Source organism: Sinocyclocheilus anshuiensis, unplaced genomic scaffold (assembly GCF_001515605.1).
Source record: "Sinocyclocheilus anshuiensis isolate Anshui unplaced genomic scaffold, SAMN03320099.WGS_v1.1 scaffold1120, whole genome shotgun sequence".
NCBI lineage: Eukaryota > Metazoa > Chordata > Actinopteri > Cypriniformes > Cyprinidae > Sinocyclocheilus > Sinocyclocheilus anshuiensis.
In genome coordinates this window covers 408,999-436,080 of record NW_015551069.1, presented here as the reverse complement: position 1 = coordinate 436,080, position 27,082 = coordinate 408,999, and the positions used below count along the sequence as shown (strand labels likewise).

Below are 27,082 nucleotides of genomic sequence, written 5' to 3'. Positions count from 1 at the left end.
AAGAGTACGCTAGCGAGATGGAGTCTACTATCCATCTAGAGAGTCTTTGCTTCGTAACCGGAAGCCCTTTGGTGCAGTTACCGAAGCTGACAAAGAGTTGTTCCGACCACCTATAGGGGGCGGAACGCTCAATATAGATTCTCAGAGCTTTGACGGGGCAGATAGCTCTCTGTCCTCTTCAGTTGGAGGAAGCGCGGAGAGGTCCCCTATTCGCTTTACTGATGCCAGTGCTAGAAGCAGAGCAGTCTTCAGCGATAGCGACTGAATGTTGGCAGACTGCAGCGGCTCGAAAGCGGGGCCCTTCAGGGTCCTCAGCACAGTGGACAGATCCCATGAAGGGACGGTAGGGGGACGAGGTGGATTCAGCCTGGCACCCCTTAGGAAGCAGATGATTACGCTGTTTCTGCCCACGGATTGGCCCTCAATTGGGGCATGAGAGGCCGCTATAGCCGCCACATAGACTTTGAGCGTGGATGGGGAACGTCCCTTATCCAACAGCTATTGGGGCATGAGAGGCCTCTATAGCCGCCACATAGACTTTGAGCGTGGATGGGGAACGTCCCTTATCCAACAGCTCTTGCAGAAATGACAACACCTCTGTCAAATCAGAAGTATGAGGGTCTTTGCCGCGATTTAGACACCAAGCGGAGAAAAAAGACCACCTTAAGGCGTAGAGGCGTCTCGTAGATGGAGCTCTAGCCTCCGAAATTGTGTTTAAGACTCGCTCTGGGAGGCTCGAAGGCTCCCGTCGAGCGGCCAGATGTGCAGGGCCCATAGGTCGGGCCGAGGATGCTATATTGTCCCGTTCGCTTGAGAGAGGAGATCCTGTCTCAGCGGAACAGGCCAAGGGGCCGCTATCAATAGCTGAGTTAGCTCTGATAGCCACAGCTGGTTCATCCAAAGGCGGGCCACCAGGAGAACCTTGTGTTTTTGTTCCCTCACTCGCCTGATTGCCTGTGGGATCAGAGCAATCAGGGGAAAAGCATAAAAAAGGAGGTTGGGCCAATCGTGGGCCAACGCGTCCCTGGTCCTTGAGAAATAAATTGGGCAGTGAGAGTTGTCTTCTGAGGCGAAGAGGTCCACCTTGGCCTTGCCGAAGATCTCCCAGATCCTCTGAACCGTCTGCGGATGGAGCGTCCACTCCCCTGAGGGGACATTGCTCCTTGAAAACATGTCTGCTCCCTGGTTCAATTTGCCTGGTATATGCGCTGCCCTCAGCGAGCGCAGGTTTGGATTCCGCCTCCTTGCACCCTTCAGGAAGCGGATGACCGCGCTATTTCTGCCCACCGATTGACCCTCAATAGGGACATGAGAGGCTGCTATAGCCGCCACATAGACTTTGAACGTGGATGGGGAACGATCCTTATCCAGCAGCTCTTGTAGAAATGACAACACCTCTGCCAATTCGGAAGTGAGGGGGTCTTTGCCGCGGTTTAGACACCAAGCGGAGAAAAAAGACCACTTTAAGGCGTAAAGGCGTCTCGTAGACGGAGCGCTAGCCTCCGAAATTGTGTTTAAGACTCGCTCTGGGAGGCTCGAAGGTTCCCGTCGAGCCCATTCTAAGAAGCGCTCTACCAGAATGAAGAGACGCTTCGAGGAGAGGCCTCCCTGGTGATTTATGTAGGATACCACAGACATGTTGTCCAATCGGATTAGCACATGGTGCCCCTTTAGGACTGGCAGGAAGAACTGACAAGCTTGACATACTGCTAGCATTTCCAGGCAGTTGACGTAGAAGCCCTTTTCCGCCTTCGACCAGTGGGCGAAAGTCGGTATGCCCTCGCACAGCGCGTTTCCTTGCCGCTGTCGCCTCTGGCTTGCTTAGTTGGGGACACTTCATTTCCAGCGATATCGTAGACTTGATTGCACAGATACTATTTAAACTGAACTGAGCTGGATGATGACATCACTGAATTCAATGATGAACTGCCTTTCGTTGGCTGGGAAGCAATGAGCTTTTGTCAAAATTGACCCTGAGTCCCAGGCACTCCAGGTGGCTGAGGAGGAGGGTCCTGTGTGATATTAATTCTGCCTCTGACTGGGCCAGAACGAGCCAGTCGTCGAGGTAATTGAGAATGCGGATTCCCATCTGTCTCAGAGGGGAGAGAGCCACGTCCATGCACTTTGTAAAAGTGCGGGGGGCCAGGGACAGCCCAAAGGGAAAGATTGTGTATTGATAAGCCACTCCCTCGAAGGCGAATCTCAAGAATCGCCTGTGACGGAGGGCTATCTGGATGTGAAAATATGCATCCTTCAGGTCCAGAGAAAAGAACCAGTCTCCCGAGCGAATTTGCGCGAGGATCTGTTTCAGTGTAATCATCCTGAACGACCTCTTCATGAGGGCATGATTCAGGTGTCTGAGATCAGGGATGGGCCAAAGGCCACCATCTCTTTTGGGGATGAGGAAGTAATGGCTGTAGAAGCCTGACTCTCTCTGGGCTGGAGGAACCATTTCCACAGCTCCTTTTGCCAGCAAATTCATCACCTGTGAGCGCAGGATAGTTTGCTCTCTTTTTGAAAATGTTTGTGTTTTATTTTTTCCGCTACCACAGCGGTTGAATGCTTGGGCGCATGAATGGACCCATTTGTTTGCACAAAACACATTTCCCTCTGTACCAGGAGTTGAACGGGGTGTCAAGAGGTCTAAGAGAGGTTGCTTGAGGGGCGGTCCGGCCGTAGCGAGGTCTGACTCCGTCCTCTTCCTGTCTCGCAGATTAGTTTGGCTGAGCGAGAGCGTCCCCGCGTCTGCAGCGCTTTAGCGGGCTGAACAGCGGGGGCGGCAGGTGATGGTTTTGCGGGCTGCTGAGTCGGCGCAGACTTAGGGTGAGCAGAGGCAGCAGCAGAGCTGGAGCGCTTAGGCAGGAAATGTCGCATAGCCTGGGACGATTTCTGTGCCTCCGTGAAGCGCTCAGCGAATCCTTTGACCGCCGGGCCGAAAAGACCTTTGGGAGAGACTGGAGCATCGAGGAAGGGGATCTTATCCGCGTCCTTAATCTTTGTCAGCGTCAGCCAAAAATGGCGTTCAAGCACCACAAGGCTGGCCATCGATCTCCCGATTGCCTGGGCGGTGATCTTGGTGGCGCGCAGAGCCAGGTCAGTTGCACTCCTCAGATCCCTGAGGGTCACGGGGTCCAGGCCAGACTCATCGGAGGATGCGAGGATTTTGGCCTGGAAGACCTGGAGGACCGTCATTGAATGAAGCGCCGAAGTCGCCTGTCCAGCTGAAGTTTAGGCGCGTCCAGCGAGAGCTGAAGTGGTCCTACACGGCTTGGATGGGTGAGCGGCCTTTGCTCTCCAGCTGATAGCTGTGGGCGGGCAGAGATGCGCGGCCACTGACTCATCTAGGGCAGGTGGCTTATCGTACCCTTTTTCTTCAGCGCCGTCGATAGAAGTGAGGGCGGATGAAGAAGCAGTATGGAGGCGGGCGGAGTAGGGAGTGCGCCACGATCTGGTGAGCTCGTCATGGACCTCCGGGAAAAATGGAGAGGAACGCTGACGAGGGGCCTGGCGGCGCCCCGGCAGGAACCACTCATCCAGACGGCTGCGAGAGGGCTCCTCTGGCGGAGACCACTCTATCCCAGCTCTTCAACCTCTTTGGAGAGGATACGGAGAAGCTCGGCATCCATCCCGTCTTTGGTGGCACTGGACGCGGACGATGGCGAGGGGGTGGGGTCATTCACCGAGCCCAACAGCTCCTCTGCATCCGATGCTGCCAGTGACATGCTGTCATCAAGCAGCTCGTCCTCACTTCCCCCAGATGAGATCAGGTCGCTCGCACCAGCAGAGGGACGCTGATCAGACCGGGAGAAAAGGACGGGGGAATACTCTCTCTGGGGCGAGAGTGAGGCACGCGGGATCTGGGCTGACGTAGGCTCGCTCGCAGCCGGTTGCTCGACCCCTCTGCCCCGCTGTTTTTTCCTCACAGGTCCCTGGGAGGAAGAAAACGGGAGGGGCGCGAGGGGCGGAGACGCTCTCTGAAAAGAAAGTGGTTCGCTAGCGAAGAGAGGCGAGACTGAAGTTCTCGCAGTGAGAACAATCAGTTCCCGTGAGTGCAGCTTCCGCATGGGATTTCCCCAAGCAGGAAACGCACTCCGTGTGTCCGTCATCGGCGTGCAGGGGAGACCCACACGAACCGCAGTAATGGCGTGGCATTTGCAACAACGCCAATTTGCTCTTTTAGAAGTTATTTTAATATCGCCGAATGGCGGCAGGGGAAACGGACCGGAACTTCTGCATCGCTGGAGCGGTGGAGAAGCAGGTCAGCCGTGCTGAGAGGTCCCGATTACAGCTGCGAAGGCGTGTCAACGGCGAGCGGCTTCGGATCAGCTTGAAGACGTAGAGTCGTCGCTGACGGAGAAAAAATCTGAGAATCCTGTGGCGAATGCCTGCTTATATAGCCAGATGCCCCACCCATTCTGGCGGGCTTTGGCGGGCTTTGGCTGGCTTTGGCGGCCTTCGTCGCCATAGGCTCGTGCAGCTCCGCTGCCTAGCCATTGGTTCGTTTTACACTGCATGGACCAGTGGCTGTGCAGTTTCACTGCGTGAATGAAAAGGCTTTAGTTCAGGAGAAAAAAGGGTCTAGCAAGACGCAGTGCAAGTGTAGTATCGAAAGGGAATGTTTTTATACACACAGCAGCACAGCTATGTAAAAAATCTTTAAAAGCATTTGCTAAATGCATAAATGTAAAACCATTTGCCTGAGACAACAGACAGTTATGCAGTTTAGTGTCATACAAAAAATAGGCAACACTTTACAATAAGGTCCCATTAGTTAACATTAGTTAGTGCATTACCTAACAATGAGAAACACAATGGGGTGTAGTACTTATTAGTAATTTTGTAATATTTGTTAGTATTTAGTAATTTTGTTGTTTTTTTATTACTCATTTTTATTAGTTTTTTCTGTCTATATAGTTCTTATTAATTTTTATTTCAGTTTTAGTTATTTTAGTACTTCATGGTTAGCTTAAATAGAAGTTTACGTTAATTTATTTCATTTGACATTTATTTTATTTTAGTAATAATTTTTTTTATGATTTTAGTTTTAGTTAATGCTAATAACCCTGGTATCAAGTTATTCTAGTCAGCTGGATGCAAACTAACTTTTAATGAATTTAACTGATTTTACTTTCTTTGTGGGTTGAAGACAAACCAGTGGACCTTCGTTCTTTGGCCGTTCCCCCAGGTGAGATAATGATGTACCTCTGGAAACTGACAGCTGAAGATGGACCCACAGAAGCTGACCCACGATGCCTCACGCGCTTATACCAGAGTATGGTGGATCCCATCCGGGATGTGGCATCTGGGCTGGTGGGACCCCTTATCATCTGCAAATCCCAATCTCTGGACAAAAGAGGCAGAGTGGTGAGAAAGGACTCTGATGTAGATCTGTTTGTTTCTACCCAGACTGACTGGAAAAATGTGCTTGTAGCGACATTTCTGCAAAAATTGCACCTTTCACGGCACTTAGAAAGTGTAATGTCTAGTAAATGGTGCTAAAATCGAATGTTAAATGCAAAAAACACATTTGCTGAATAAACCATGTAATTTTAGCTTGCTTCTTTAAGTCTTTAAGCTTATTTGCCGTGACTCGTGTTTCACGGGACTTCGCATCACAAGTGCATTGCTGTACCGGGTGCACTACCAAGCAAGTTTACTATTGCAGACAAGCCATACATATTGAGCTGGCTATGTGATGTAAACATGAAAATGTATTAGTTTACAAATGAATCAATATGGTAAAAGTGTTTGAGGTCATAACATAGTATTGTGCAAGGAAATACGTCTTTATTACTAAATAATCTGCCCCTTAATCATAATTTGTATGAAAAAGAATAAAACTTGTTTTACTGCCCACAGTATACATTTCAGGTGGAAACTGCAGTGAATTGCATGCATGTAGGTATAGTTTTATGCAAAAATGTAGGTAGAGGCACTCCTTTCCATTGAGCCTACAGTATGTTGGTTTATCTGATGGATAGATGGATGAATGGATGGAAATTATTAATAATATGTTTTCACAGGTAACTTCAGATAAAGAGAAGAAGCTCTTGTTCACTGTGTTTGATGAAAACAGAAGCTGGTACTTTGAGGAGAACATGAAAAAAAACAGTGAAGATCCAACTAAGATTGACCGCAATGATCCAGATTTCTACAATTCTAATGTCATGCACAGTGGGTGTTGATTTTTAGTCTCTGGATGTAAATTATTGAATAACCTGGGATTGCTTTGGGTATTTGTATTACTTAAAAACTGGATTGATCTCTATTTTCCATGAGTTAAATTGCAGATCACTTTTTTATTTGAGTTTCTGTCTGTGTTTCAGCTGTTAACGGGTTTATGTTCAACCACCTACAATTCAGGATGTGTGTTGGCGATGTCATACTCTGGCATGTGGCAAGCATTGGCATGCAAAACAACTTCCTGTCAGTCTACTTCACAGGAAACACGTTTGAGAGGGATAAAACATATGGCACTGTCCTCACACTCTTCCCAATGACTGGAGAGACAGTCACCAGTGAAGTGGAGATGCTAGGTAAGAGTAATAAAGATATTGGCTGGAGCGGATGCTTTGAAAACTAAGAAGGCTTGATGAAGGGTTATTATCATTAAATAAAACTAAAATTAAAACCGTTAAAAACAAAATAAGCATGACCTGAAATAAAATAAAATATATTAAAAATTATTTGAGTTATTTGTTAAAGATGTTGTGTTATTTCCTATAGTTCTCGTTTAGTTTGAGTTGAATTACTAAAATAACTAAAACTAAAACTCAAATAATAATTAATAAAAACTACATAGACATACACTGCCGGTCAAAAGTTAAAGGGGTCATATGACGTTGCTAAAAAGAACATTATTTTGTGTATTTGGTGTAATGAAATGTGTTTATGCGGTTTAAGGTTCAAAAAACACAGTATTTTCCACATACTGTGCATTATTTTTTCTCCTCTATGCCCCGCCTTTCTGAAACGCGTCGATTTTGGAACAGTGTTGTAAATACAACTTAACCACTGATTTCTAGTCGTGTCCTCTTTTGGAAGGCCAAACAAAGTAGTTTCGCTTTCACAACGAAACACACAGCGTCTTCACAACATGGCGGCGGTGGTGGCAGCAACAATAAAGTTACGCCTTCTTTGCGTGAACATTTGGGTGGTGTTATGCAAATCTTCCCACACAGTGACGTAGACGTGTGGGTGTGTTTAAACGATGGCGTGGACGAGTCTTAACTTTTATAAAGAATATCTCTTTGGGTTTGAGACTTTAATATTTGCAACTTTAGGGATCTTATCTATTCACAAACAGCTTGTAACAGTCCAAAGAGAAATGAAAACTTGAAATCGCATCATATGACCCCATATGACCCCTTTAATATAATACTTTTGTAAAATTTCACAATATTAATGTCTTTACTGTATTCATGATCAAATAAATGCAGTGTTAGTGAGAATAGACTTCTATTATATTCCAAACCTTTGACCGGTAGTGTATTTTAAAAAAACATCTAAATTAATAAAACGTAAAGTAAAATTAAAATTAAAAAGGAAAATATAAAAACTAATTATAGAAAAAAAATATTCCTTTTGTAATTTCCTTTTGTAGAGCAGCTTATAGCTGAATAGAACTTGTTTATTAATTGATGCACTTTGACAGTTATTGAACTGAACTAAATCCACAGTGAACTAAATTGAACTGAAATGGACACTATAACCTTCTGCAGAGCTGCTTTACAGTTTAAATTACATTTTTCGTAAATTGATGAATTCTGCCATATTAAGTAATTTTTTCTGTTTATTAATGTAAAGCTGCACTGAAAGAATATATATTGTATATATTGAAAAAAAAAATGCTGTTTAGGGCGGATCAAGTTATCAATGAAAGATTATGAAGATTATCATTCATAATTAAACCACGAACCTGTTTTGATACCATGTTCATAAGTTTGATATTTGAACTTTGTAGGTGAATGGGAGGTCAGCGCATTTGACCCGTCTCTGAAACAGCGAGGCATGAGTGTTCGCTACACGGTTGTTAACTGTGAAAGAGTCCTACCTGTGGTGGACAATGAAGACTACGATGACGAATTAAATGAATTCATTGAACAGAATTTCCCGATTCCACGAGGCACAATGGAAAAGGACCGCACTATCGCTGTTCGCGTGTGCCGAAACAGAACTGTGACAGACTCTGCGATTGGGCGAGAAAACATGAGCTCAGACACAGAGAGACAAAACAGAACTCGTGTGTGTGAGATAAGATATATTCCCATAAAGCGGGAAAACGATCTGGATGTGCTATCACAGGGCGGTATTCCACAGGATATTTTGGATCAACTGGACGGGGAGATGAGCGGAAATTCATTGGAACGTCAAAAAAGGTCCCACCATGAATCTGAGCCTTACAGAAGAAGGCCAAATGTGATTGATCCTACAGTCACATCAAATACAGCAGAAAACAAGGCATTAACAGGAGAACATCAAAATATGAACATTGCAAACATACAGTTGAATGAAGATGATGACAATAAAACTCATCCAACAAATGACCTATTTCGAAAATTACTTTTTAAAGATAAAAACCTGTTGAACCACCAACTTCTAAACAACTCTACGGAAGAGAAATCAGAGAAAGTGAGGAATCGAAGGGAGTTGTGGAGCGTCAGCAAAGACAAAATAAACAAAGTGGATGCGAAAGTTCAGAGCAACAATGAAGTTCTGAAAGACTCTGGAAGTTCTGGTCTAAAGCAGGATAATATGGAGGAAAGTTTGAATCTTCATAGCTATGACTACAAAGATCCAAAGAAGTTCCAACCAGATTTGGAATCAGTTTTGGAGCCAGTGTCAAATTCATCAGATAACCAGACCTATGGCAGGAAATCACTGGCAAGTGACTATGATGATTATGGCGATGAAGGAAGTGTTCTCGGTTTGGAGCATCATGTTGAAGATAATGTCGGCATTAGGTCCACGGAATCAAGGTTCAGAAGTTACTATATCGCAGCAGAGGAAATCATGTGGGATTATGGGATCAATAAACCAGCTCAACTCATCAAACCAAGGTAAAAAAAACATTCTGATGAGCCACAAACATATTTTTGGTAATTTTAGTGGACAATTCTAAATAATTTCTAATGTTTCAAGTCTTAAAGGTGTCATATGATGCGATTTCAAGTTTTCCTTTCTCTTTGGAGTGTTACAAGCTGTTCGTGAATAGATAAGATCCCTAAAGTTGCAAAGACTAAAGTCTCAAAACCAAAGAGATATGCAACACAATGCGTAAAAAGACAGTATAAGTCATTATAACCTGTAATTATGTCCCCACTGGATGCAACAAATGCCTCGTTTATAATGGGTTTTCATGTTTTTGAATCATCGCTCCGGCCGGACAGGGCATCACAATATGGTAAGCGGTGTAAAATTTCCGTCACACGCTTGAGGTATTCGGCCAATCACAACGCACTGGATAGCTGGCCAATCAGAGCACACCTCGCTTTTCAGACCAATGAGCTTTGTAGAAATCGACGCGTTTCAGAAAGGCGGGGTATAGAGGAGAAACAATAATGTACAGTATGTTGGAAAATAATGTGTTTTTTTAACCTTAAACCGCATAAACACATTGCATTACACCAAATACACAAAATAATGTTCTTTTCAGCAACATCATATGACCCCTTTAAATAATAATAATAATGATACCTTTAATTTATAAGTGCCTTTCAATTCACTCAAGGACACCTTACAGCAAAAACACTGAAATACAAATAACATAAAGAGAACACAAATAGTAAACACAAACTTAAACTTTAATTAAACAATCAAATCACTAAAAGCTGTTCTAAACAAATATGTTTTAATCTGAGTTTTAAACTGGGAAATAGAATCCAGTTGGCGAATATGCAATTGTAAGGAATTGCATAATTTTAACGCTAGCACCAAAAGAATATAAGATATTGTATAAAATCAAATTCTTGGTGGTGTCGGACTGAATCAGATTCATTTAGGTTAGTTGTTTAGTTGTATACAGTTAGTTAGTTATAGCCTGAAGAGCAAAAATGCCTTAAAATCCTTATTTTTCATAGAAACGTCATAACCACATTTTTTTTCATTTTAGCAGACAATTCTCAAATATTTCTAATCACACAAATATAATATGAAATTATATATATTAATGTTACAGATTTTATAAAATCTCATTTTTGGTGATGTCTGATTGAATCAAATCTATTTAGATGTTTGTAAATAGTTTGTTTTAGTCTCGAGAGCAGAAAAACAATCCTAAATCCTTATTTGTCAAAAAAAAATGTCACAATGCAATGCTGTTTTAGATCAGGATATTAATATTATTGCTTTTCAAATTAAGCCTAAAACCAGCCTTAAAGGCTTGGTCAATTGTACTTGCACTAAATATTTCATGTGCTCACAGGGACATGGGGAGGGGAATGAGAAAATATTTCCCAGCCTATAAAAAAGTGGTTTTCAGAGCCTATCAGGACAGAGATTTCAAGCATCCAATCAAACGAGGAGAACTGGACGAGCACCTCGGCATTATGGGTCCTGTGTTGAAGGCAGAAATCAATGATGTTCTTACTGTAAGTTTCTTCATTAATAGGAACTATTAAAAGGAGCCTTTTAATTTAATTGAATATTGCACTCTTAAGGTGCAATCACATTTACTGTTATTTGGATGAATTTTCATTGGCGAAATCCAGTCGTTTCAATAGAAAATATATAGTTCAGTCATGAAACTCTAGATGGCACAGGCGATGGGTTGTTAACTTAACCGATGATATTCAGAGAGTTGGCACAAGCTGATTGGTTCATGCTGCATATGCAGCCAATCAGCTTACTGCCTTGCATTTATATGGCTGGCTAGCATTCACTTGAGATTCCTGCAGCGCGCTTTCAGAGTTTCTCTGAAACCCTCCACCTTCTCCAGCTCCACCTGTATAGATCTGCTACAGGTTATTTTATATGCTATTTGTGCAGCAGCAGTATGTCTTAAATACTCATGGTACCGTATCGCCGTATGCATTGGCAGTAGCAAATTCCTGTACTTGCTTGCAGCAGCAATAATCTACAACTACAGCAATAACCAACAGAAGCAGCAATTCAGCAGCAGCAGCGTAGCAGATCTATTCCACCAAGACCAAATACATTAACATTGTCATATCCATCACCATGCTAAAATCTTCCGAGAGCTGTCATGATTGAATTCAAGTTAAGACAAAAGATTTTTCCACGCAGATCGCAACGGGTTCAAGCTGGTTATGTTGCACTGACCAAAACAAAGCTGTTTAAAAGTGACTTCTGTGTGAGCTGTGCTTCATACGTTGCTACATCATTGACAACAGAAAACTGTCCTTGAAATTTTGAGGAAATTTCACTAATGTAGCCTCCAAACCTCCTACTAACTTCCTAATCTAACATTCTAATAAATGTGACATTGCATACTACAAATATTATTGGCTCTGTGATGAATTGCTTATGCTGCTCTATTGTAAGTCGCTTTGTATAAAAGCATCTGCTGAATGTATAAATGTGACCACCTCTTTGCCATTGCACACGCTAATTTCGTGCATTTCTTTTCCCACAAGGTGGTTTTCAAGAACCTGGCATCCAGACCGTACTCTTTCCACTTGCATGGGGTGTACGATAAGACGCAGGGGAGTTTTAGCCCTGGAACGGGCCCAGAAGGCACCAAGGCCGAACAAGTACCAGGTGATCCAGTTCCTCCAGGGGAGGAGAGGGTTTACAACTGGAGAATCTCCAGACGACAAGGTCCCTCAGTGTCAGAGTTTGACTGCAAGGCTGGAGCATACTACTCCGATGTTAACATGGTAATTCAATGTGCAACACATGAATCAAAATCAGGTTGAAGCACAAAAATTTTACGTTTTCATGTTGTCTTTAATCCTATAAAGCCTCCTGTATCATATTTGATATACAAATTTCTAAGCCCTCTAAATGATCAAAACTTTGCTGAAAAACCTGTTGCACACAATCTACTACATGCACTTTGTCATCTGATTGATAGTTTATACTTTTTTAGCAAGTAAAAGGCCTTTAGTATAATTGTAAAAACATCAGGTCACCTTCAGGTCATGGTTCATGTGTGTTTGCTGTGAAATCTGATTTTTATAAAGTAAACGTAAGTGTAAATGTATTTTTCAACATTTCATGATGAGCACTTACTGGATTTAGGTTTACTTGATTTTCAATGCATAATTTTTTAGAAAAATCAATTTGAGAGTATGAACTCCATATTCTCACTACATATGAACCATAAAAGCCTGATCAAATGACGCTCAACAAAAAAATTCCCAGAGTATTGATGAACTGATAAAATGTACAGTATGGCTTAAATGCAATGCAAGTCGCTTTGGATAAAAGCGTCTGCCAAACATATAAATGTAAACTTAAATAACTTCTGTATTCCTCCTGCATTCAACAGGAGAAGGACATAAACTCTGGTCTAATCGGTCCGGTGCTGATATGTCGTCCTGGTATCCTTCGTCCACGCGACTTGCTTCAGCCCGACGTGATGGATTTCTTCCTTCTCTTCACCACCTTTGATGAAAGAAAGAGCTGGTACCTCGACTACAACACCAGGAAGTTTTGCACCCCTCCCTGCCAGGCCAAAGTAGATGACCCATGGTTCGAGATGAGCAACAAGTTTGCGGGTACATTTTCATAATTTATGATTAACACTGCATTCATCTCTTATGAGACAACCAGTCGGATCTGTTTATGTTCTTTGTTTCAAAAAAGATTTGTTTCTATGACAACGCTAATAACACCAAACAGACACATGAGTGTTTGTGCTTGTTATTATGTTACTTATGTAATTTGGTGGTTAAATCACACACACAAACACTTTTCTATTACTTTTCCTTAGTACAAGAAACAGGACGTATAATGTAACATGCTGAACTAATTTAGCTAATTGCCAATGTTCCAAACACCCAGTTTTTCTAAATACAAACAAACTATTTGGAAATTCATTGACTCAGGGCAACACATCTATATTTAGATTTATGCATTTGGTTGCTGATTTTATCCAAAACAACTTACAATGCATTCAAGGTATACATTTTTTTTTAGTTTGCGCATTACCTGTGAACTGAACCTATGACCTTGGCATATTAGGAAATGTAATAATAGCCATAATTATTGTGTTGTATTTCTTGATTCTTGTAGCTATTAATGGCTATGTGTCAGAGACGCTTCCTGGCCTGATAGTTGAACAGTACCGGACGGCTCGCTGGCACCTCCTCAACGTTGGGAGTCAAGGCGAGTTTCACGCCATACACTTCCACGGACTGCCGTTTGGAGTCGGAAAAGATCAGGAACACCGTATGGGAGTTTTCAATCTCTATCCCGGTAAACTATAAACAAATACTCAAACCTTTCACTTTCACATATATATATATTCTAAAATATTTTTGAAAGAAGCCTCTTATGCTCTCCCTTTTTAATAAAAAATACAGTAAAAACTGTAATGTAAAATATTATTAAAATAATATTAAAACTAAAAAAGTTTTCTATTTTAATAAAATGTAATTAATTTCTGTGATGCAAAGCTGAATTTTTTAGCATCATTATTCCAGTCTTCAGTGTTACATGATCCTTCAGAAATCATTCTGCTGATTTTCTACTCAATTATTAATAATTTTGGTTACACTTTACTTGAAGGGGTGTGCATAATCATGACATGACACCTTCATAATCATGACATGACACATGTCATGAATATGAAAGTTTTTTATGCATGTTTATGACAACTGTCATTAAGTGTCATTCGCTCAGTTATGTCATTTTTAATGCAAAGATGACATTGTTTGAGATGTCTTTGTTATGGGCTATGGTTAGGGGTAAGGGTAGGGGTAGGGTTAGGTTAGGGTTAGGTCAAATAATGTCATATTTGCATTAAAAATGACATAACTGAGCGAATGGCACTTAATGACAGTTGTCATAAACATGCATAAAACCTCCTTCATATTCATGACATGTGTCATGTCATGATTATGAAGGTGTCATGTCAGTCTTATGCACACCCCTTCAAGTAAAGTGTTACCATAATTTGTATTATTAATGTTAAAAATGGTTTTTGCTGTTTAATATTTTTGTGATATATGTTTTCAGGATTCTTTGATGAACAGAAATTTCACAAGAACAAAAACCTTCTGTAACATTATCCACCTTTTTCTTATTTGCTTTGCACAAATTATGGGAGTAACTTCTGTTAAATTGTAAACAAATGTGCTCTATGAATGCGATAACAAGCATCCTCAAATACTGGGTACAATGATGTAACATTATTCTAATCCAACGAAAACCCCCAAAATCTTGATTATTTCCACAGCAATATTTTAGATGTTTTAAACAAAACGTCTGTGTAATGTAACATATGTTGCCTTAATCAAAAATGATGTTGCGTGATAATATTTCAGAATGATTTCCATTATTTTGACAGATAACAATACAAATACTGTATTTACCTACTTCAGAAACATTCCAGTAAACACTGTTAATAGGGATTAGACGTGAAAAGGGGAGGCAATTACATTTTAAGCAAAACTGTTCAACTGGAAAACATCATACAATCTTTCAACAACATTTAAAAATTTTAATTATTCCAAACTTTTGGCCGGCAGTGTATAACGATAATTCTGTCTCATTTGGCAGGGGTTTTTGGGACGGTGGAGATGAGGCCAGCCATCGTAGGCACCTGGTTAATAGAGTGCACTATAGGAGAACATCAGATGGCAGGCATGAGGGCCAAGTTGCTGGTCTACAACCCACGTAAGAGCTTTAACTCTCTTCCTCTATGGGAGATTGTCACAGACCTTTCTTGGCATCCTGCAGTCATGTTTTGAGTTACTAATAGTTAGAGGGCACCTGAAACTGACCGATTTTGTTTTAAAGGATGCATTCAGCCATTGGGAATGCAGTCGGGATGGATTGACAACAAACAAATAACAGCCTCTGACCACTCTGGTAAGAGACAGGGATATTTTTGTAGTATCATTGATATACTATTATAGTTTTTGTTATTATGTTGAATTAGATTTTATTTTTATATTCTGTTTTTACTTTCATTTTTCTATTTCAGTAAGCTAAAAAAAAAAAAAAAGCTGAATTTTCAGCAACATTACTCCAGGCTTCTTAATTGTTTAAGCATATAGTTTTGAAATAATGGAGGACATCACTTTTATGCCTGACATCTCATCTTTAAATCAAGTTTACACCATTCAAAAGTTTGGGATCAGGAAGATTCTTTTCTTTTACGAAAAAAGTCTCATGCTCACCAAAAGAGCTGTTTTTAAGTTTAATATATGTTAAAATGTCATTTATTCCTGTCGTGGCAGAGCAGAATTTTTAGCAGCCATTACTTTAGTCTTCAATGTCACATAATCCTTCAGAAATCATTCTAATATGCTGATTTGCAATAGCAAACAAAAAAAAAAGAAAAAAGATTTTATTTTTAAATTTTGTTTTTACTTTAATTTTATTAAAACATTACTCATTTTGTTGTGTTTTGTCATTTTGTGTTTGATTTTATTTCAAATAATGAAAAAACTATAGGTTTAGTTTTATAATAATGCAATGATAAAACCGGTGCAAATCCCATAGAAAATCCATAGGGCTCTTTTGACTTTGGCCACAAAATCTAGTGTTATTAATCAAATATTTCCACATTTATTGAACTGTTGAAATCCCATTTCTCTGCAGGTGACTGGAAGCCAAGTTTAGCCAGACTTGAGTTATCTGGCTCTATTAATGCCTGGATGGGCAGCGGCACAGACTCCTGGCTCCAGGTAAAATAAATCTTTTGTTTGCAGACGTAACATGCTGTCCTTTGGCTGATTTTTAAGGAACTCTGTGTTAAATGCTTTCCCGGTCATGGACCATAATGGCTCATATTTAAAGTTAAAAATAACACATTATGATTCATTTGTGGCTCATATCTCACAATGTGTCACAGACAATAGTGACTCTTTGCACCACAGTCAGCAAGTCATGACACATTACACTTTCACTGTCAGCAAGACAAAGTGGGAAATACTTTTAAATACTATAAATAGGTTTGCGCAGAAGATTTTATTTAACCTTTGCTTCAATAGTGGAATAGTAGAAAAGGTGTAGGACATAAAACAATTCACTATTTTTAGCAGGGTTCATATGATGGTGGGTTTCCTGGAAAAGCCTGGGAAAGTTCTGGGCATTTATAAAATCGTAATCTTAACACTGAAAACTAATTAACATTTTTTTTTTTTTTTTTGCGGATGTTATTTTTAGCAATGCACAACTTGCTATTCCATTGTTTTAAATTGTTTTAGTAAATAAGCACAAATTCATTGTTAAAAAACAGAATGAGATAACTTTCCATATCTATTCTCTTTGTTACTCTGTGTGTTGTGTTAGGTGGATCTGCTGAGGCCCATGCTTCTTCATGGCATTCGGACTCAGGGTGCAAAGACCTCGATGGGTTTGAGCGAGTATTTCACTATCCTGTACACCGTCAGTTACAGCATCGACCAGGAGAACTGGACTACCTACCGAGGAAACAGTACCAAGTCATCTTACGTCAGTACCAACATCTGAATTTCTCTAAACTTAACTGATTTAAATAGGCCATACTGTGTGCTTTTTGTAGCATTTTACTTTTTTCCTCCCCGAAGTACTCTTATAATGTTAGTAAATATTTCTTTCACTGTTATTTAGTGTTAGCATAATGACCATTTCCACCCTCACCCTTTTTTACCTCTGTATCTTTTAACAATACAATTTAACAGCAAATTTTTTTTTTAATATCAAAAATCACAATTTTAAGGCCCTATGAAATATGTTTTTTCCCCCTCAAATTCAGTATTTTTTACCAATTTCTGGATTTCATTTGAATGGTTTCATTAAATATTAATAATCAAAATCATCTCTAATTGATTTTATTAAAAGAATAATTTATTATTTTCTTTCTTGCTTTTTTACAGAAATACTGTGTTGTGTATTTAATGTTAAATAAATAAATAATGGTAAATAATGTTTTAATAATAATTTTATTATTAGAAGTAGTACTACTATCGTTGCATTAAGTAATGCATTTCTTTCACAGTTTCTTCAAGTTAAACCAAAATTTTATTTTGACTGGTTGCTGTTAAGATCTTTACATTTCTGTTTGTATATGATATACAAAGAGGGTGTTGTTTTGAGGGTGAAAAGTGATCTGGAAATTGTTTTTATGACATTTGTCCTTTAGGACTTATAAATGAAACATAATTTAAGATTGCCTTATGTCTTTGCATTTTAAATAAGTAAAAACATCTCTGGCGTTCATATACATAAATATAGATATACATAAATATGTTAACATATTATATAAGGCTCTTATTCAGTCTTCTAGAAATGTCCAAGATAATCCCTATCACGTTTTTTTTTTGTGATAATCATATTCTAAGCGGCTACAAACCCTCCACCCATTAAATATAATCTTTTGCCCATTAAACATCGCAATCTTAAGAAACACATGATGAAACTCACTTCTACAAATAATTTTTCCAGTGAAACTGATTTGCTTCCATTTCTAAAAAAGTGCTATCCTAATTACAAATGTGACTATTTTTGTATCTTTTATACTTTCGGTATTATTCACATCTGTTTTCTTGTTATCAGACCTTCAATGGAAACATGGACGGTTCCAGAATAAAGGAGAACTTGTTTTCTCCACCCATTGTGGGTCGCTACATCCGAATTCACCCACTGACTTTTCAGAAGCAGCCCACACTGAGGATTGAGCTGCTGGGATGTGACCTTAATAGTGAGTGAACACACACTGATTGATTACAGCACTTTCTAATGAAAAACTGAAGGAAAAGAAAAAGACGCTAAAGAAAAGGAAATCCGAACACTGCATCAACACTATTCAAATGACAAGACTCTGTAGGTCTTTGCAAAGCACATTTCTTCTTTGCCTTTGTATGCCATTTTTATCAGTATGTAGCGATTTAAAAATGAAAATCTGAAAGCTCTGGATGTTTTTGTTAGTTCATGAGCATCTGTCATCCTGCTGTAGCATCAGAAAGATCAACTTTCTACTTTCATTCAAGTTTCAAAGCTTTCTAACTACAGCATTCCCTGTTTACTCTCTTGATTTTCAACGCCTTTTCTCATTCAGGCATCAATGGCAATGTCCAAAGCTTCATTATCTGAGAAAAGTTTGGGTTACACTTTATTTCGATAGTCCACTTTAGACATTCTACTAACTATAAGTAACTTTGTAACTACATGTCAACTACATGTCAACTAATTCTCATTAATTTGCAACTACATGTCTACTAACTCTCAGAGTAAGGGTAGGGTTAGGGTAGGTTTAGGGTTAGTAGAATAAGTTGACAAAGAAAGTGTTAGAAGATATTAAGCAGACAGTCTACTAATACTCTACTAACTGCTAGTTGACATGTAGTTGCAAAGTTACTTACTGTTAATAGAATGTCTAAAGTGGACTATCGAAATAAAGTGTTACCAAAGTTTGAGTCGAAAAGTTTCTTTTAATTGAGAGAGCTGAATAATACATATTTCTGCACATTTAGATACACTTCTCCTAAACAAGTCCCTTGCAGTATAGATGTTTTTCAGGCTAATATGTTCTTCAAACCAGGGTTATAGTTAACTAAAACTAAAACCATAAGAAAAATGGTTTTATTTGAAATAAACGATAAATGAAATATCAAAAACGTTAACTTATTACATATAATTTATATAAATATTTGGTCAGGCTGTAGTTTAAGGTCCAATTCCCGCTATTAACAAACCATGAACTTCGACTTTTGTCTCAATAAACTCCTAATTTGCTGCTTATTAATAGTTAGTAAGGTGGTTGTTAAGTTTAGGTATTGGGTAGGATTAGGGATGTAGAATACGGTCATGCAGGATATGTGCTTTGTAATACTAATAAACAGCCAATATGTTAATTATAGTCAAGCTAATAAGCAACTAGTTAATAGTGAGAATTGTTATCAAATATTTTTTCCAACTTATTTTGTCTACTTATTTTATCTATCTTAATATTTGGCAAGGCAGTATTTCCCTTTTTGATTTATTTCAACTTGATGTACTAAAATAAGCAAAACTGAACTACATTTGTCCTTTAAGACTTGTATGCATTATTTAGTACTGGCTAACCTCTTTGCACATTAAATGAGTAGCAAGCTATCTGGCTTTGATATACAAAAATGTACATATACATAAATATGTTGACATAGTACATCATACTCTATTTGAGTCAGACTTTACTTGAGAAAAAAAAATCTAAATCACTGTTACTGGAGAGTACATGTCTTTTAGTTTAAGCCTGACACTTTTTTGTGATAATATATTTTAAGAAAAAAGTTGTAAAAAAATATATATAAATAAAAAAGGACAAAATGCACAACAAAATTACTAAAGCGTTAATGAAAATTAAAATAAAAATGGAAAAATGGTAGTAAAATCACTGCTTCAAACAGATAAAAGCATGTTTGTTTGTGTGTTTGTCAGGTTGTTCTATGCCGCTGGGAATGGAGCGCAGGTTGATTCCCAGCAGCAGCATCAGTGCCTCCTCGTTCTTAAACAAGTGGTTACTGTCCTGGAGTCCCGACCTCGCTAGACTCCACCAGGAGGGGCGAGCAAATGCATGGAGACCCAAGGTATCTATCTATCTATCTATCTATCTATCTATCTATCTATCTATCTGTCTGTCTGTCTGTCTGTCTATCTATCTATCTATCTATCTATCTATCTGTCTGTCCCTCCATCTGTCTATCTATCCGTCCCTCCATCTGTCTACCTGTCTGTCTGTCTATCTATTCAATCACTGTATGTTGTTCTTAGAGAGAGTGAAAGTTAATTTTCTTCCTACACTGTGTGTTTTATAAGCCCATTGTGAGAGTGTTTCCTCTATCCTGTCTGTCAGTGTGAAAGTGAGGCGATCCCTCCATTGTCTCACTCTCTCTATCGCTCTTTCTACTTCCTCTTTGAGCTGCAGAGAGCCAAGCGCTGTCAGTCAGGTGGATTTACGAGTTAATTAGAGTGATTTAGAGCACAGCTCCTTTCCACATGGAATTCTGTTCTGCACAATAACTTTCAATTTATACCTGCAGAAATCAGTGCTTTTTAAAGGGGGCATAACACACACAGTTTAACCCAATCTCATGTTAATCTTGACTACCTATAGAATAGTACTGCATTCTTCATATCTCCAAAAAGTCTTTAGTTTTATCATATTTATAAAAGAAAGATACAGCTTTACGATTCTCTCCGGAAAAAGCTGAGCTCCTGGAGGCGCGCCGTGGGCGGAGCTAAAGAGTGACGAGCACTTGGGCGCCGAATGCCAACAAAACAGAGATTTGATGCAGTTTCACTTATGCCGAGTTCACACTGCATGCTTTTCAAACTCGTCGGACACGACAGGAGGTTATGCACTCCATGACTTCACAATAGGAAGAATCGCTGACAGCTCTGTCTGGTGCAGGGTTGCCAGGTTTTCGCTACAAAACCCGCCCAATTACTACTCAAAACTAGCCTGAAAATAGCCCAATTGCTTTCGAGGGGGTCCCCCAGTAAAAATCGCGTTCGGAGGGTAAAATAAAACAATTTTTGGCGGGGTTCTCCTGGTACAATTCACATTCCAGGGCCTAAATATCACATTATTGGGGTCGCTTCAACCTGCTGACATTAAAAACAACCGGCGGCAATCGCGGATTTGGCAACACTGGTCCACAAACTACGCTTCCGGGAGAAATGCCCATATAAGGAGTTCCACCCTCGTCTACGTCATGAAGAGCCACGATCGAAAAAAACTCTCAGAAACTTGTATGAACCCGGAAGTAAGATTTTGGGCACAGAAGTACTGTGTCATACGTCCAAATTGTTTTTTGAACTTTGTCGATGCTTAGCATGAGAATCCAACTCTTTAACAGTGTAAACAACTCTGAATGCATGAAACAGCATTGTACCCCCCCTTTAAAGGTGAAGTGTCATTTTTTTTAAACAATATGCTTAGAAATTATAAGTCATGAGGACGTTGTAAGAAAAATTATCCATTTGTTGGTAGATTTATCCACATTCATTCTGCACATGGGTGTAAAAAAATTGTTAAACTGATCATATTATATTTTGTCTCCTTCTGTCTCCCCTCGCTTCTTCTCTGGTTCTGCAGACTAATAACCCTCATGAGTGGTTACAGGTGGACTTTCTCTCTGTGAAGAGAGTGACCGGGGTGGTCACACAGGGGGCCCGATCTGTCCTGAAACCAATGATAGTCACTGAATTTACCGTCTCTATTAGCAATGATGGTCACAAATGGTCCAGTGTGAAGGAGCAGGGCACAGACAGTGAAAAGGTACTGCTATATTTGTGTGTATTGAATGATACCGAACAGATTTTGCCTCACGAAAAACAAGTCCAAGTTGTATTTCACTCAAAAATAACAAAACTTAATTTTTCCTTAAAGGAAGTAAAGGTTTAATTAAGTTTTTTTTTTTTTTTTTTTTTGCATTAGGGCATTATTTTCTTGATAATTAAGCACATTTCCCCACAAAATTCAAATGTATGTGCATTTTTATGTACATAAGAAAATAAGAAAATTAATGAAGGATTGGCTGGAGACCAAATTAACTGCCAATTAAGTACATTAGGCAAAAAAATGTGATAGCCCTAAGATAGGTTTAATTTTATCATAAGAATCAAATATAATCAATATGATTCTTTCTTTCTTTCTTTTGATTTTGGGGTGAAATATGACCTGCACATGTTCTTGATGGGAGTCACCCATTCATGTCTATGGTGTTTTGTTTCTTTTTCATCCTGATGTAGATCTTTGAGGGAAACAGCGAGTATGATGAAGAGGCGCTGAACGTGTTTGATCCTCCCCTGTTCGCTCGCTTTATACAGATTCACCCGAAAGGCTGGGTCAACGATATTGCCCTGCGGCTGGAGTTTTTGGGCTGTGACACTCAACCAACCCTTTGAGAGAAAGTGAGATCGATCCATTGTGGTTGAAAGACACAGTTTTTGACTTTGTCTAAACGTCTAAAAACCACACGGCTCTGTTCCAAACTATATGTTTGCATCATAGTATGTGACTGATCTGCTAGGCCGGTCTGGTGATTTTAGAGTGGTTTTGTGCACTTGTCAGCTGGGAGACTGCCTATGATGCCTTAAAATGCTGTCTAGGCAGGCAGCTCACTTTGGCTTTGGACAGAGCCCACATAAGCACTACATAGGTTTATCTCTAGAACAGGTTTTTGTCATGTGATATGATGATTTATGTGTTTTGAATCTGGTTGTTTGTATGTTCTAAGTGTTCTGATCAGTACTCTGCTCATTTTACTGTCTGCTTTTGAGACATTATAATTATTATTATAGGAAATAAACTACCAATATCTATTTTTCTAATAAATGTACCCTTGCATATTAAAACTCACAGAAGATTGTTTGTTTGGTTATTAGATGTTTGTATATTCTGGACTGGAATAACTACGGAATCCGCCATATGCTGTACTTTTGTATTTTGCACTGTGAAACAGGAGGGAGATTATTATTTTTTTCAAATATTTAATGTTTAATTGTGGAAATAAAAAGACTATGAAAATGCCTTGATTTTCCCAGCGTCTTTGTGCTTTGTGTTTCTTTGACAAATATTATTCTTTCACAGACTGTTTTCTTCCCTTTTGGTGTTTTGCCAGTAAAAGTCAGTGAATCGGTTTTCAACACCTGGCATACAGCATTCTTATTATTATTTATGACTATAATATCTGCTTCTTCATCAAAACATGCACATTTATGCACACGCACACACAAAGTCTCTATAAAATGTGTGAAATTACTGGCGATGCAGATTAATGAAATGTGGTTTATTGTTCTAAACGTCTAAAAACCACACGGCTCTGTTCCAAACTATATGTTTGCATCATAGTATGTGACTGATCTGCTAGGCCGGTCTGGTGATTTTAGAGTGGTTTTGTGCACTTGTCAGCTGGGAGACTGCCTATGATGCCTTAAAATGCTGTCTAGGCAGGCAGCTCACTTTGGCTTTGGACAGAGCCCACATAAGCACTACATAGGTTTATCTCTAGAACAGGTTTTTGTCATGTGATATGATGATTTATGTGTTTTGAATCTGGTTGTTTGTATGTTCTAAGTGTTCTGATCAGTACTCTGCTCATTTTACTGTCTGCTTTTGAGACATTATAATTATTATTATAGGAAATAAACTACCAATATCTATTTTTCTAATAAATGTACCCTTGCATATTAAAACTCACAGAAGATTGTTTGTTTGGTTATTAGATGTTTGTATATTCTGGACTGGAATAACTACGGAATCCGCCATATGCTGTACTTTTGTATTTTGCACTGTGAAACAGGAGGGAGATTATTATTTTTTTCAAATATTTAATGTTTAATTGTGGAAATAAAAAGACTATGAAAATGCCTTGATTTTCCCAGCGTCTTTGTGCTTTGTGTTTCTTTGACAAATATTATTCTTTCACAGACTGTTTTCTTCCCTTTTGGTGTTTTGCCAGTAAAAGTCAGTGAATCGGTTTTCAACACCTGGCATACAGCATTCTTATTATTATTTATGACTATAATATCTGCTTCTTCATCAAAACGTGCACATTTATGCACACGCACACACAAAGTCTCTATAAAATGTGTGAAATTACTGGCGATGCAGATTAATGAAATGTTGTTTATTGTTCACGGTCACATCACAATTCTGCATGTGGAAAGACAATGAACAGAGAAGCAAACAGACTTGCAGGAGAAGGGTGGGATGAAGAGGCCCACAGGAATACGATAGCATTTCCATGTTCTGGCCGAGATAAAAATGGAGCGTACTATCAGTTCCTGTTTGACAGGAAGTGCTCTGGGGATGTGTTTAGCTTGGAGGGAAAACGAAGGCCTGACTCTGAAAGAAGTCTGTGACCTATTGTGTCACCTGTTATCTCATCAAAGACAAACACTGCTGCTGAGGAACAAACACACGATTAGAAGCAACTTCACTAACTTTAATTTCTTTCATTAGGTCATTACAAAACATTACTGCATAATGCTTAATAGATCAGTCATGTACATGCTATGTCACCATTGTTTCTGTTCAAATACGAAATCTGAATTTTGTATATTTATTTATTGTTTCTGTATTGTTTATATTACATTACATTATAGTGATGCCTTGTATGTTGTTCTGCATTGTATCCTCCAACTTTGGGAAGTTTTTAAAATAAAATAAAAAAAGTTCAAACCAACCATTTTGTTGAAGTAAAATGTAAAGCTAGGTTCTCTCTATTTTTAAAGTATCTATTTATTTATTTTAGAATGCTTATCTTTATTTTTAGACTTTTCAATAGGCCTATACATTTAAATATTCTTTTAAAAATGCTAATTTATTTATATTATATTAATTAATATATTTTAATATATTAATTGTTTATATTATTTTTTATATAATTTATATTATTTAATATATTAATAATTTATTCTAGTTGATTGGATGTGTTTCTCTTTTATAATAATAATAATAAATTAATAAATAAAATATAGTATAATATAAATTAGTATCTATTTAATTATTTTTTAGTATATGTTTGTCTATATTTTTAGACGTTTCAGTAGACTTATTCATTTAAATATTCCTTTTTAAAATGCACATCTGTGTCTCTTGTGTACTCTTGTGAACGCACATCAACTGACACGGAAGAGAATTTCTACGTCAGAACGCCGGCTCCTGTGTCAGCAGAACCACACAGGTGTCGTGGTACTCTCATGAATGCGCAGCGAAGGCTGACACAGAAGACAAGAAATTGTTGAATAAAGTCGTTATTTTTGCTTTCTTTGCACACAAAAATTATTCTCGTAGTTTCATGAAACCACTGAGGTCACATGGGCTATTTTAACGATGTCCTTACTATCTTTCTGGGCCTTGAATGTGGTATTTGCGTTGATGTCTATGCAGGGTCAGAAAGCTCTCGGGTTTCATCAAAAATATCTTAATTTGTGTTTCTGAAGATGAATGAAGGTCTTACGGGTTTGGAATGACATTAATTATTGACAGAATTTTCATCTTTAGGTGAACTATACCTTTAAGCCTACCTTTTCTGTGGAGATTCCAGCATCTGCTTTACTCTTCATTGATCCCGTAGTAGGGCAGCACATGTTGAGCTCATTCTGACAGTGACTCAGCGTGTCATTCTTCATGTCTTACTAGCATCACTGGAACGGAAGAAACATGACTCAATTATTTAACTGTGAGTAAAACTGCCCTCAGTAATGGATTAAATAACGCTGTTACTACTGTTTCCTACCAACATACTCCAACATAGGCATATAAAAATGGGTTTTGGTGCTGTTTCAGTAGTCAACAGTGACTAAATCGGTTGAATCCGGGGGCACAGACGCTCTGAGTAACACATTTAAAACGGCAGACGGTGATTTGATGTCTTACACACTTCATCTCTTTACAACTGCAATCCTGTCATCTGTTACCTGCTATTTTTTCCTAGCGAGCCTGCTGCGTTTTAAATTATGGGAGGCACTTCCGGTTTAAGGGATGTTCCACTTTAAGAGATTGCAATCATTTCAAATCATAATGCTGCACTACAAATCTTTATATGAAAGTTTAACTAAATGAGCTGTAAATTTTCCTTCATGTTTTATGGAGGAAAGTCTCGCTAATTTAAGTTACAAATGGCTGCCCAGCTCTTAAGTTTAAACAAAAATAAGAAATATATATGTCCACATGATCAGGTTGTATTTGCTTAATATTTACAGCCTCATAAAACAGATCTGGAAATAATATCGTAAACCTTACTGGCATGTAAATTGATCTCTTGTGCTTCTGTAATGAATTCAGACTGTGTCTTGGTATTTCCGTTTGTTGGTGTGTGTGTGTGTGTGTGTGTGTGTACATGGTATTTATCACATTATGGGGACCAAATGTTCCCACAAGGATAGTAATATCAGTAAATTTTGTCCTTGTGGGGACATTTTTTAGGTCCTCGAGGAAACAAGCTTATAAATCATACAGAATTAAGTTTTTTGAAAGTCTAAAAATGCAGAAAGTTTCCTGTGAGGGGTAGGTTTAGGTGTAGGGCGATAGAAAATACAGTTTGTACAGTTTAAAACCATTACACAGATGGAATGTCACAATGTGTCACACATTACACAATGTGTTGCAACTGTCCCCACACTGACAGCCCTGACAAAACTTGGTATATTAGCTTGACACAATATCTTTGACACATGCTAACTTGCCTATTAGAAGCTAAGAAAACACAGATATAAATCATATGTTTTACAATGCTTCACTGCAAACAACTTAGACAGTATGACAAAAATCTGATGATTAAAAAAAAAACTTTTTTACCATGAAAATTGTTATTTGTAGAAGGAATGGTCATGTGCCTGATTTCATCCAGGAAGGATGAGGGGCTGCTTGAGCATGTGTAGTATGAATATCATCACTGTAGCTTATTCCTGAGAAATAAGCCATGTTGCAACCGTCCCCACCATTTTACTCTGCCAGCACGCAACACATAAAACACAAGCAGGGGGAGTTTCCATGTGTGTGACTGCTGGATGGGTTTCAACATTCTGGAATATACACCTGATTTCCTGCTAATTAATACATACAACTAATAATACCATTTTAAGTGAATAACATCATTCATTCGTTTTATTTATAAAATAAAACTTTGGACATTGAACACTTAATTTAACACATAATTAAATTAAAAATAGATGTGAATAGGCTACATGTAGGATAAGTGCAAATTCCTGTATAAACTAAGTTATAAGGCTAATCGGGTATATGTATGCTATCCTAGTACATAAGCTAACTAATACAGACATTAATGGTCATTATAACGTAGTTAAAACAGCATTTATCATAACACGATTTTGTTGGAATTGTAACCAGGCGCTAAAGAGAGTAGGCCTACCTATTAAAAGTAATCTGGGCCAATGCAGCTTCAAGAATTTCTCTTAAAAGGAGAAACGAATTTTATCATCAAAGGTAACTATTAGTACCGAATGATTTTATAAT

General features: G+C 38.7%; 1 protein-coding gene across 1 annotated transcript in view; it reads left to right on the top strand.

Moving 5' to 3' along the window:
- The window catches only part of LOC107662174 (coagulation factor VIII-like), a 30,496-nt gene extending 7,725 nt beyond the window's left edge, over positions 1 to 22,771 (top strand). Inside the window, exons 10-25 of the mRNA XM_016452091.1 lie at positions 5,147 to 5,364; positions 6,024 to 6,174; positions 6,327 to 6,536; positions 7,964 to 9,059; positions 10,424 to 10,589; positions 11,595 to 11,837; positions 12,452 to 12,680; positions 13,198 to 13,380; positions 14,686 to 14,802; positions 14,926 to 14,997; positions 15,733 to 15,818; positions 16,426 to 16,587; positions 17,671 to 17,815; positions 19,534 to 19,682; positions 21,194 to 21,376; positions 21,850 to 22,771. Of these exons, the coding sequence (XP_016307577.1) occupies positions 5,147 to 5,364; positions 6,024 to 6,174; positions 6,327 to 6,536; positions 7,964 to 9,059; positions 10,424 to 10,589; positions 11,595 to 11,837; positions 12,452 to 12,680; positions 13,198 to 13,380; positions 14,686 to 14,802; positions 14,926 to 14,997; positions 15,733 to 15,818; positions 16,426 to 16,587; positions 17,671 to 17,815; positions 19,534 to 19,682; positions 21,194 to 21,376; positions 21,850 to 22,005 (3,566 nt within the window). The 3' untranslated portion in view covers positions 22,006 to 22,771. The remainder of the gene's footprint in view (positions 1 to 5,146; positions 5,365 to 6,023; positions 6,175 to 6,326; positions 6,537 to 7,963; positions 9,060 to 10,423; positions 10,590 to 11,594; positions 11,838 to 12,451; positions 12,681 to 13,197; positions 13,381 to 14,685; positions 14,803 to 14,925; positions 14,998 to 15,732; positions 15,819 to 16,425; positions 16,588 to 17,670; positions 17,816 to 19,533; positions 19,683 to 21,193; positions 21,377 to 21,849) is intronic.
- The last annotated feature ends 4,311 nt before the right edge of the window (positions 22,772 to 27,082 follow it).